Source organism: Musca vetustissima, unplaced genomic scaffold (assembly GCF_032173495.1).
Source record: "Musca vetustissima isolate MV318-11 ecotype Yass unplaced genomic scaffold, APGP_CSIRO_Mvet_v1 utg121467, whole genome shotgun sequence".
Taxonomy (NCBI): Eukaryota; Metazoa; Arthropoda; class Insecta; order Diptera; family Muscidae; genus Musca; species Musca vetustissima.
The window spans coordinates 51,283-64,451 of record NW_026875239.1 but is presented as its reverse complement, the minus strand read 5'-3'; the positions used below and the strand labels follow the sequence as shown (position 1 = coordinate 64,451).

Genomic DNA, 13,169 nt, shown 5'->3' with positions numbered 1-13,169 from the left:
GCTTAACTTTACCATACGGCACATTTCTTTTCAGGATTCATTTTTGAGCCGGGCTTACACTGAAACACTTCGGCAAATTCCGGCATATTTGATAGTGTCCCGATGACTCGCAGTCGTGACGGTGAATGTGTATCTTTTTCTAACTGAAGCATAATTGTTTCTTCAGTATCTGAGGAACACCATACCTAAAATGAAGTGGAGAGAGAAAGAGAAGATAATTATTTGTTCGTATGGGGATTGGAGCACAACAAAAATACAGATTTGGGAATCGATCTAAATATAAAAAATTAATTAAAACCGATCCATTTCAGAAAGAAAAAAACGAATCGTAATTTTTCGGCAAGATGCAGGATATACCGCCCAATACAATGAGGTATCGAATATGTGTTCCGAAACAGCATACCTTGACATAAAAGTAGTTTCAATACCAGTCAGAAGTTATATATAACCTATGGCTCTATGTAACTGCTAAGGAAGATATATACAAGCTTTGAATATGAAACGATTTCCAATAGAAAAAAATGCTAACCAGGAGACTTCTCAATCCTGAAAGAACGCTTAATTATATGTCGTCAGATTTTGCGGCGGTGTCGTACGCCAAGTACTTTTATATATTTATTTATTTATTTTTTTTTTTTTTTTGGCATTTGACAAGTTGAAACTAATCCATTACTAACTGAGGGAGTTTGGTAGTCCACTACAGGATGCATACCCAGGTGGTGGATAAGGTGAAGAGAGTAAGATGAGAAAAGATACGGTGCTGAGCCTAAATGGCCATGTACCAGTGGTTGTCATTGATCTGCCATGTCATCACCCTGCGATCGTGTGCAAACATCTTCTGCAGATGTGGGTGCCTTGGCGTCTGTAGTCGAGGGTATCGCCAGCAAGCAAAAATGGTTCTGAATTCAAGGTCCAGCGAGGAAAAGCAATCTCAAACCAACCTTCCAATACAGTTGGGGAAAACTGACCAAGATGAACTGGAGAAATAAAAACGTACAGCAGTCGAATAATACTGACCTTTAGTCTCTGGAAAAACAGAGGAACCCAACCCGCCAAAATGAAAAAGAGCTCTTTGACGTCGGATACAAAGTGAAAGCTGAGCCAACGCAAAGCAAAGAAGACTACCAGAAGAATCCATCGGTGGAGCCGGCAAAGCCGGTCGATACTCTTATTTATAAAGCGATGGTGGTGCCAGTGTGATCCGCGAATACTAGTGCTACACAATGCTTATTAAGCGATAGGTCCGGACTGATAACTGCAATAGGTTTCCAATAGGTTGCAACATATGGACTATCTTTATGAGGAGATGAAGATCCTTAGTTATTGTAATATGTTTTTTTGCAGTACATGCTTAGTTAATTGACGTTCTTCACTTGCTATGGGTGGGGGTGAGCTTAGAGAAGGACATTCACTCTGTATTCATTCAGTGCTGCGGCAACTGCATCAGTATGAGTGCTATTTAGACCTGCTCGATAGGCAACTTTTATAACGTTAGATGTCTCTCTCTTTATCTCTAGATCATGCAGATCCTTCCTGAAACACCTAGCTGGAAGAGTCTTATCCACCATATGATGGGTATGACGAATCTTCGTCTCCTCATGAAGATGGTCCACAGTTATTATGAGGAGTCACCCTTTTGCAATACTCAGGTCGGCGTTCTGACAGTTCTGAATACTTCTCCATTCCGTAGCACTAGTTTTCGCAGACCTCACTGCTACCGTATAGCTAGCCGCAGAACGACTTATTACTTTGTAAGAGGCCAACAGGGATTCCTTATCTGCGCCCTAAGTGCTGCCGGCAAGCGAATTTAGGACTTTTTTCCTACTTTTCAACTTTTGTAGATAGCTATAATTTGCGCGGACGATTTCAACAGGTTTTGATTTGGTGCCCCTCGACCTGCACATTTAATGGCAATGAAACTCGTTACGATGTCATCTGAAGAGCGTGGACTACCGGAAAGGTAGAGGATAAACAGTTCCGGAGATATCACTCCACCCTGAGAAACTCCTGGTCTAACACTATGGGGTTTGGACTTCTTATTCCGGAATTCCACGTACGACTGGCGTCCACACATATAATTGATTATCCAACGTTTCAAACTTGTCCGGGGGAAGTGTTTTCGATGCCCTCAAACTGTCTGACATGATTCCCTGTATCAAAGGCTTTTGATAGGTCAAGCGCTACCAATACTGTTCTATGGCACGGCCGATTCTGGTTATGTCCTCGATTTATATGTGCGGATATGGCGTGCAACGCTGTTCTTGAGCTGTGTTGCTTACGGAACCCATGTTGATGATTAGCAACTGGATAGCTTCTCTTTGGGAACGTTGTGGGTGGCTATCGACAAATTGAGAAAATTGGAGATCTTATACGACATAGTACGCTTCGCTTCGCCCTGTCGCTCTCAGGATGCTCTACAAACTGTCGATTAAAATAACTGACCCATCTCTTCGAATCATTCACAACTTCGTCGTTAAATTTAACTGAGGTTCTATCAACCTTCTTACCAGGGGTCGAGAGCGACTTAACCGCTGCCACAGTTTACGATGTGCTCAAGTCATTTATTCCGCTTATGCTGCGCTAAGAAATCGAAGGGTATGGAATGGTGTTTGCGATCCATCTCCGCGCGATCGAAACATACAACGAAAAATTACATTGCTTTTTTTAATACTTCTCTTACCCTTGCAAATGAAACAAAAAATAGCTGCTTATGTGTCAAATTCAATCCCGGCAGTTTTAAAACGTCCGCCTCCTTATCCATCGACGTCTTGAGGAACGCATGATATGCCGCCTTCAAGCCACCATTATCGGCAATATTCTCACCCAATGTTTGTTTACCATTCAAATGGCGACCGGATATGGCATATGAACCATACTGCTTTTCAATGCATTCGGTTTTCTCATTGAATCGATCGATACTTTTATTATCCCACCAACGATTGATGTTGCCATATTTATCAAATTCACGACCCTGATCATCAAAGGCGTGGGTAAGTTCGTGGCCCATTACCACACCCATGGCACCAAAATTTAAACTTTTCGGATGATGCCGATCGAAGAACGGAGATTGTAGGATACCGGCAGGAAATACAATTTGATTCTTCGATGGTGTGTAGTAGGCATTGACCATATGCGGAACCATACCCCAATTGGTTTTGTTCACCGGTTGATCCAATTTCTCGAGATTTTTCTTTAGATTGAAAATATTCGATTGTATATTATTCTCAAAATAGGCATTTGCGGTAACATTGAGATCGGCATATTTTTTATCCAGCTCCGCTTGATTGAGTATATAGTCGGGGAAACCAATCATATCCGATATGGCATCCGCCTTTTCAATAGCTCTTGCTCGGGTTCGATTATCCATCCACGAAAGATTTTGTATGCTAACTTTAAAGGCTTCGCGGATTTCATTAATCATTTGTTCTGCTTCCGGTTTGGAATCTCCGTGGAAGGCTTGTCTTACAAAGATCGCACCCACAGCAAAGCCGACAACATTGCCCGTATCGGCAACACAGAAACGCCAAACTTCCTCACCGCCATCGGAACCCATTAATGCTTTGCGAACACCTTTATAAGCATCGCGGAAAGATCTTGATAGACAGGGGGTAAGGACTCGTACAGCCTGCCAAACGAGGTAGTTGTTAAGGGTGCTAAAAAGAAAGAAACCCAGATTAGAAATATTTCTCAGGGTGGAATGTGAAAACCTACTTTTTCCCCTCCACAGTTTTCTCCATCTCAGCAATTATAACTGCAAGTTTCTTTAAAAATTCTGGAGCATAGACCACAACCACCTCTCGCTGAGTGACACGTCTACCCACCAATTGCATGGCATGATCTAAATGTTCTGTCCAGTTTATAAATGGTGCCAACTTATCCAATTCCGACAACTTCATGGGATGATACATGGCCTCCTCATTGCGTCTCTCCTCCAATGGTATGGTAATGTTTGCAATTTTTGTTTCAAAATCCATAACCTCTTTCATTTGTCGTCGGGCATCGGTCTCATTGGCGCCCAATAGAACACAAACTTTGGTCATATACTCTATGTACTCCTTGAGTACTTTGCGATGAATTTCTGTGCGATTTTCATAGTATTCTGGTGTAGGCAGCGTCAGGCCACCCTGATCAATTTGTATAATGTGGCGTGTGGAATTTTTATCATCTTCACCAATGGCCCAGCCAAAAAGGCAATTGATGTTGTATCTGAAAATTGCGGAATGAAAATTAAAATTCTCTCTCTTACTCAACTGTTCACAAATCCTCCCTCACCTATTTTGCAATATTTTCAAGGTGTTGGCCAGTGTCCATTGGCCCATGTTGAAGCCAGTATGTGAAACATTCCAACCACCAATTTTCCACAGAAATGAAACCATCGGTTTGGCGCCCAACTTCTCCAACTCATCATTGCGATCCAAACAGGATTCATAATAGATCTTGGCCTTTTTCTCAGCCTCGGAGGTAAACGATTTCATGGGTCGCTCCAAAATATTTTTGATTATCAATTGATTACGTTGTTCTATATTACTAAAGGTACCCCAGGAACTTTTGCCATCCGGTATGGGATTATTTTTAACCCATTGATTGCTGTAAGAAAAGACAAAACACATTAACTAAATATATCAACTCCCTTCCTCATTACCTACCAAGCATAACCATAGAAGTCTTCACAAGGATTCACGGTGCGATCTATGGAGTTTAAAATATCATTCGAGGCAAATATACAATGCTCATTCAGACATGGCATCTCAGGATCTGTAATGAGAGGTAAGGCATTAAAATGTTTTTTGAGAAAAAAAGCTGACGTTTTCGTACCTTTATGTGGTTCCACATGTAAAATTCTTGTGGTATTCTCCGCCTCCCGCTGAAAGATCACTATAAGCAAGGTTATTATTATGAAGGATAGAACTAATGTCGTTGCCATAAGCCATTTCTCTACACGGTTCCTTGAACGCCAATTTAATGTTGCCTGAAGAAAAAATAAAATGGATTGTAATTAAATTCTGTTGTTAAAATAGGTATAGGTAATATTCGTGGCCATGCAAACGTCTTCAGATCGAAACCAATATTTAATATTTCACAAAGCGGATTCTTACTCACAAAAAGTGGGTCGTATTAAAATTTTTGAATTCGACTCGGGCAACCTTTTTCGTATCTAAAATCAATGGGGATTTCTGTTTGAAAAACATTGGCTCATTATTTGGTATGAAGATTTGCTACAGTAGTGTTGGCGGGATATTTGGGATACCATTTGTATTTTGTTTTGCAAAATAGTCAGGATGAATCCCAGTTTGTTGTTTTTATAAAAAAAAAATAACTATTAATTAGTGGGGAATGTATGACATTGTCCTCCGAGGAGTAAGGCAGGGAAGACTATAGTTTCGGATCTCGCCACTGATCCTCATCAGTTCCCTTAATTATACCCTTCACCACACTGTGGTACAGGGTATTATGTCTTTGTGCATATGTTTGTAACAGGCAAAAATAATCGAGATAGACCCATGGTTCCTTTTGAGAATATGCATAGAATCACTTTCTGAGTCGATTTATTCATGTCCGTCCGTCTGTCCGTCTGCCTGTCCATGTTAAATTGTAACCAAAGTACAGGTCGCATTTATGATCCGAATTGGATGAAATTTGCACAGCTCATTTGTTGGGCCCAAGGACGAACCCCATTGAAATTGGGAAAAATTGGTTCAGATTTAGATATAGCTCCCATATATATTTTCGTCCGATTTAAGGTAAATGGTGTACCAAAGTCCCTATATATCCTTCGATTTGCACGAAATTTGGCACAGCGTAATTAATAAAGTCTAGAATGATGTGAGCAAAGTTTCGTGAAAATCAGTTCAGATTTAGATATAGCTCCCACATATAGTTTCGTCCGATTTAAGGCAAATTGTGTACCAAAGTCCCTATATATCCTTCGATTTGCACGAAATTTGGCACAGCGTACTGAATAAAGTCTAGAATGGTGTGTGCACAGTTTCGTGAAAATCGGTTCAGATTTAGATATAGCTCCCATATATATCTTTGTCCGTTTTAAGGTAAATTATGTACCAAAGTCCCTATATATCATTCGATTTGTACGAAATTTAGCACAGCGTACCCCCATTCTCGGGGTCAACATTTTTTTTTTTTTTTGATTTAATTCGAATCGACACAAACTCAAGAATGTCTCTACAAAATTTCAAGTGAGAAGAACTCTTGAAGATATAGCCGATTTATTGTGTCAGCATCAAGTGACGGCTAAAGGGCTTCTCAAACTTTAAACGCGTTTTTCTCTTTTGCGAATGGCGGGCACGATAACTCAAAAACTAATAACCCAATCGATTCCAAATTTTTACACGTTTCTCTGTGAGTGTACTGCTATTGTATGAACTAGGATAAAGCCAATCGGTAAAGATCTTCCTTATTTTTTAACTTGGTTTTTGGTCAAAAATCGGCGATTTTCCAAAAATATTTTTTTAAAAGTCCGTCATTTTCAGCATTGGTATTGATTTACCAGCCCATTGAAAATCATGAAAAATTAAAATCAAGAAGGGGGGGGGGGGGCGGTTCCCTTAAGTCTAGAATGATATGTGCAAAGTTTCGTGAAAATCCCATATCTAGCCCAATTATATCTAGTTGGGATATTCTTCCCAAAAGCTATTTACTGATTCTTTACAAAAAACCTTTCATACTCAAATGTCTCTTGTAACAAATCGAAATACTTACGAAACCAGCGATACCACCTCAATGAGAAGTTCTTTGGTGCCTGACTTTGGTTCTTTGGTGCCTGACTGACAAGGCATTTGCAGAACAACTGCTACCAATGAAAACCCAATATACCAAACTTTCACTAACTCGGTGGGAAACCGATTTTCACGAAACTTAGCACACATCATTCTAGACTTTAATCAGTACTCTATATCAAATTTCGTGCAAATCGAAAGATATATAGGGAATTTGTTACACCATGTACATTAAATCGGACGAAAATATGTATGAACCGATTTTTACGAAACTTATCACACATCAGTTTAGACTTAATTTAGTGCACTATGCCAAAATTCGTACAAATCGAAAGATTCACAGGGATTTCGTGCACCATTTACCTAAAATCGGACAACGTGATGTTACTATTGGAATCGGTAATGCGGTTATCGTTATAAATTGATCCCCTACACACTGTTCGGAAAATACGTTAGTAGAAACCCAATGTGAGGTATTATGCGTTTATGTAGTGGCCTCAAGATATTGTTATACATTGATAGCTTTATCGTCTGACTGTGGCTCAGATCAAAAAGGAATACCAGACAACATCACCCTTGCTTTCAAAATGTTTTCTATTTTGAAATACGCGTATGAAGACGTAAACGGCAAATTTAACAGAATGGGGCATCTCTAACATCTTTAACTGTGGAAGACTTCTAAAATGGGCCTTGCTGACAACAATGCCAAATTTAGACAGAGCTGTCAGTCAAACGTGTGTTCCACAGTAAAATATGTGGATAATGTTTTTTCTGTAGAATACTTTTAGGCGTCAAAATAATAGTTAAAATTTAAAAGCTTGATAATTTGAAATGCAAGTTAAATGCTTCGATAAGATTCATAGGTTAAATATTCCATGAAAAGATGGTAAATGTATATACAATTTTCCATTCCGATTGCAACTCCAAAGTACGAAATATTCGTCGACATATCCCCATAGAAATATTTCAATTTGATAGAAAAATTTCAATATTGGTGTATGTTTTGGCATAGCCCTTTTATATGGCCAACTTAAGTGTTTGTAGGTTTTGACTTGTAAGGATATCTCATTACCAAACAGTGTCTTATGAATGATTCACATATTATGCACTCCGACCTATCTCACATTTCAAATATTTTATAACGTAATGCTGAAGATAAAAATATTTATAAAAAATAATTTACATGCTACAAAACCCTTAACAATGTAACATAGACATTAAAATTACTATGTTCTATTGAACTTTTAATTTATTATTGTATTATCGAACAGTTCTCTACAACTAATATTTAAAAATACAATCCAACCCACTTTATGACCTACGTTTCATTAAAATGATTTGTTAGAAATGTGTGTGTGTGTTTCCCTAATAATTTATGGTGATTGAATTATTGCAACAATAAACTAATTACACAGCAGAGTATTGACACAACAATGAATGGCAGTGGCAAACAATAAAAAATAATAAACAATAAACTAATGTACAAAACAAATCTAATAAAAATCTACAGGGCAGCCGGACAACACTTCAATACTTTTGTAACTTAAATTGAATTTATTATACAGTACAAATCGTTTATAACCACGATCAAGGAGCTGGTGAAATTGATCGCTATAAACGATATGTCGTTATAAACGATATCAAATCAAGGGCAGAACGTTTCTAGGGACTTATGGACAAGTTGTTTTAACCGATATGTTATTTTAAACGGCGTCGTTATTAACAATTTCGTCGTTATTAACAATCGAAATGGTAAAAAATTCTAGTGTAACGGATTTCGTAACTCTGAAACGGAATTTGCATGTCTCAGGATAGGTTGTAAGCATGGTACAATAATTCAAGGTAGGACAGCTTGAGGTGAATAACAAAAAATTAACTATGTAGGTATATATTCTAAAAAATATCACGAAAACACACGAAACAAGTGGTTGTGTTTATTTGACATTTTTTCAATACAAAAACCAGTACGGAAAGTAGTAAAGTCGGACGGTGCCGACTATATGATACCCTTCACCGCTTTCGGTATATTCAACAGATGAATCCTAACAGACTTTGCATTTTAGAAGGACGAGTAAAATGAAATTGGATCCATAAACATGTCATTCTGCAATCTATACTAAATTTTTCATTTGGTCAGATATAGAGTTGCTTCTTACAATGGGACAAAATTATGTAAATCAATTTGAAGCAAATATCAATAGGACACCATTTGATCTAAATTTGAACCGATTTCAACAAAACTTGCCACACGTTATTTTATAGTAACTTCAGTACGTTGTGCAAAATTTTGTGTGCCAATCGAACCCACCTGGGGAGTTTGGTGCAGAATTTAAATCTATCTTCTAGGTTATACTAACTTCAATACGATACGCTTGCCAGAGATTAATTGTGTGACAAACGCACAAACTGTGTTAGTGCAGAATTTGCATAAAATCAGAAGAAAATATATATAGGAGCTATGTCTAAATCTGAACGGAAACTTAGCACACATCATTCTAGACTTAATTCAGTACGCTATGCCAAATTTAGTGCAAATCGAAATATATATTTGGACTTTGGTGCACCATTTACCTAAAATCGGACGAAACTATATATGGGAGCTATATCTAAATCTGAACCAATTTTCACGAAAATTAGCACACGTCATTCTAAACATAATTCATTACGCTATACCAATGTTCGTGCAAATCGAACGATTTTCAGGGACTTTGGTGCACCATTTACCTAAAATCGGACGAAACTATATATGGGAGCTATATCTAAATCTGAACCGATTTTCAAGAAATTTTACGCACATCATCCTAGACTCAATCCAGTACGCAATGCCAAATTTCGTGCAAATCGAAGGATATATAGGGACTTTGGTACACCATTTACATTAAATCGGGCGTATATATATGGGAGCTATATCTAAATCTGAACCGATTTTTTCCAATTTCAATAGGGTTCGTCCTTGGGTCAAATAGATGAGCTATGCCAAATTTCATCCAATTCGGGTCATAAATGCACCTGTACTTTGTTTACAATTAAACATGGACAGGCGGACAGACGGACGGACATTCATAAATGAACTTTGAAAGTGATTCTAGGCATATTCTCAAAAGGAACCATGTGTCTATCTCGTTTCCTTTTGCCTGTTACCAACATATGCACAAAAACATAATACCCTGTACCACAGTGTGGTTAAGGGTATAAAAACGAACGGACTGACTGACAGACAGACATGTATAAATCGACTCAGAATGAACCATAGGTCCATGTCGTTTGCTTTTGCATGTTGCAAACATATGCACAAAGACATACTACCCTGTATCACGGTATGACGAAGATCAAAAGATCTCAATGCATGCGTATATAGGTTTCACACCATGATCAGTTTGCCTATAATTCATTCATAGCCCCCGACTTGCGAAATTATCCAATGTTGGACATCCCTGATTCGTTTAAATATATCTTTATCGTCTTCCCTAATCCATGTGAATAATATTTGCATTTCAAAATTCTTGTTTGCATTTCTTTTTAATTACGAACTTTGGGATTAACGTTGTGTTGGATGGCTGGCACTGCCACTCAAGTGTACAATGCGTATATACGTATGTATGTGTGTGCGTTAGTGTTTTGTGAACTTACCCGAGCGGTATGATAACGTATCTGCATTCCAGTACTAATGCTGGGCTCATTCAATTGTACACCACCCATGGAACTGCTATCTTCCTCCGAGAATTCTGTCTGCTTGTAGCGCGTCATCTAAAGAAGAAACAACAAAAAAAGAGCGCACACCCACAACAACAGCAACCGACCGAAAGACACAGATGCCGTCACACGCATTGCGAGTGAGTGTACGCACAAAAGGCGAATATTAATTTCAATTCAGAAAAAATTCAATTACAGTCATCATCACTAAAGTTATGAATTGTTGCTGAGCATGAAATGGGAAAACTGACTGGTTGGTATGGTCTAACCAAGTATACGTCAGTCGGTCCAGTCAGACAGACAAACATACAAACAGATGGTGGAATGCACCATTCATGCCACTTGTGTATGTTTGTTTGTCGGTATGTTGTCATCTACGTACGTCAAAGCGCCGTTGAAAAAAATTGTAAACAAACATGACTGTGTCATTCACAGAAACAACAACAGCAACAACAACCGGCCTTTTTCTCTTCTCCTTTGCCTTCGAAGCTCTGCAAAACAATACCGACGCCACCGATGGTTGTTACAACGTTATTGCTCGGCCGGACGCCTGACGGAACTTGTGGTTTCAAAATTTGATTAGCGAATCGAAATTGAAAAGTATTCCATGCAAAATGACTTCGACACACAGCCAACAGAACAAGCGATGCTTTCAATATGACCAAACGCTGGGGGTATACTGAATTCTGAAACACTTTACGGCAGCATGAAAAACTCATGCCGTACGTAACAACGACGACCAGCCACCACCATCGCCTTCTAAAATATCGTACGGGCATTTGCCCCCAAGAATATATGCAACAACGTAAGAACACTTCCACGAAACATCTTTACGCTCGCTGTCAGTCACCACAAGAAAAGTGAAAACCAAACAGAAAAACAAAAATCGGAAAGGAAAGAAACATATATCGGACATAATGTTAGTATTTTCCTCCACTTCGTTTCAACAACCACCCACCCACCGGAATAATAAACAAATTTGTTTTCGTTTTGTTTTGTTTACATTGCTAATGAACGGGGTTGTCCTAACTGCTCGTTAGTAGGCGGGCCAAAAATGTGTTCTTAAACAAATTTGTTTTTCCAATTTGGTATTTATAGAGAGTATTTGCATTTGCAAATAATCGTGGAAAATCCCATAACTTGTATTTTGAATCAGCTTAAAATGTTAATCAGAGTATATATTCTGAATCGGATTTTAAACCATGTCTTCTGAAGGTTTATAGAAATATTTTATAATATTTCTTCTAGGATATTTGCTAATAAAAAGAATCCCTGCATATTCCAACTTAAGTGACTGCAAATTAACATGTCGGGATCGCAGAGGATATAAGCCATATTCACTCAACCGTAATTTGGAGTGTTTATTAAACTTGTCATTCCGAATGAAATAAAATTCTATGCTGATTTTTGCCCATGTCCCAAAACTGCCCGTCTAGCTGTTGAAATTTTGCACACATATTGCTACTACTCCTAAGATGTTTGTATTGCAAATGGGATATATCGGCCCACATTTTGGTATAGCCCCAATATAACGGTATCCCAAATGTTCCCAAATATTAGTTATTTTCGTGAGGTTTGGCACGTTTGTCAACCAAATTGACTGAAATTTCATATATTGAGTTATCATTGGGTGGCACATCTTGTTGCCGACCATGAAAATGATCAATACTGAGTCAAATGATCAATATTGAGCCCTCATATAACGGTACCACCCAAAATGCGGTATTTTACAAATCGAGTCGGTCTAAAAGGCATAGTCTAAGCGCGCCTAAATAACGATAGTTAATCAACAGAACATTGATGATGATGTTTGAGGCGCGTTTAGATTACAGCTTTTATCATGATTAAGAGATTACCTCGATTTAATTGCTAATTCGAGCTGACTTTACCTCGATACAACCCTACGTTTGCATCAAAAAATAATGACTTCTCCATAAAGTATGCTACAAAATAAATTACAATTCCAAGTAGTTGCCTGCCAAAAATTTGAATTTTTAGTCTAATGGGGAGCAATTCCTATAAAATTTATGAAAATATTGATTGAAAAATTGCCACCGAAATTACTATATTATTTTTCAGCAATATGCATATCTTCCAAAATTCATTTTATCCATATTGCCTCTGATGTGGCTGCACTTAACACTATCTATTCTTCATCGGAAGAAGATTCCGCTGTAGCTTGCTTTTTGCTTGACAATGCAATTGTACTTCCATAAATTTGAAAGGCGGAACAACTTACTGATTTTCTATAAAAAAGATCAGAAGACCAATTAACATCTGCTTATCCGATTAATGATTCACAACCTTCATTTTGTTCCATAACCAATTTTAACGCTTTGTACCCTGAATATATCTTAAAATTTACTTTAACATTTTCCAATGCGTTTCTGTTGGATTTTCTTGAAAACGCGTCATATGTCTAGTGTGGCTTCACAAAGATGTATGTACGGTTTTTTTTTTGGTTGCGAATTGGGAAACTCTGCCAATTTTTCCATTTGTGTTGCAACCGGATTACAGTCAATCATTTGAAACTTTTCTAAGATTCTGGATATATTGCTTTCCTGTGATAATTTCATAACTCCATCATTTTTATTGTAATCTATTTTAATTCTAAAAATATATTTCAGATTTCCACTGTCTGACATGCTGAATTCATTGAATAGGTTATTTTTCAACTTTTAAAACTCATTTTCGACGCAACATGTGATTAGCCAACATATGTTGTCGTAGAATTTTTATATT

At 37.9% G+C, this 13,169-nt stretch overlaps 1 protein-coding gene across 1 annotated transcript; it reads right to left on the bottom strand.

Moving 5' to 3' along the window:
* On the bottom strand, positions 1 to 10,858 carry LOC133337714 (neprilysin-3). The gene is made up of 7 exons (XM_061545920.1): positions 10,810 to 10,858; positions 10,365 to 10,481; positions 4,647 to 4,969; positions 4,273 to 4,587; positions 3,712 to 4,206; positions 2,681 to 3,653; positions 1 to 185 (listed from the first exon to the last, which is right to left on the bottom strand). Exons 1-7 carry the CDS (start codon positions 10,843 to 10,845, stop codon positions 9 to 11), a joined length of 2,436 nt encoding a protein of 811 aa, XP_061401904.1. The 5' UTR covers positions 10,846 to 10,858; the 3' UTR covers positions 1 to 8.
* Between the last annotated feature and the right edge of the window lie 2,311 nt (positions 10,859 to 13,169).

Coding starts and splice junctions, on each gene's coding strand:
- LOC133337714 (XM_061545920.1), bottom strand. CDS start 10,845: ATGTTTGTTTACAATTTTTTTCAACGGCGCTTTGAC. Junction 4,207..4,272: donor TTGAAAATATTGCAAAATAG/GTGAGGGAGGAT, acceptor CGCAATTTTCAG/ATACAACATCAATTGCCTTT. Junction 186..2,680: donor TTTTTGTTTCATTTGCAAGG/GTAAGAGAAGTA, acceptor ACTTCATTTTAG/GTATGGTGTTCCTCAGATAC.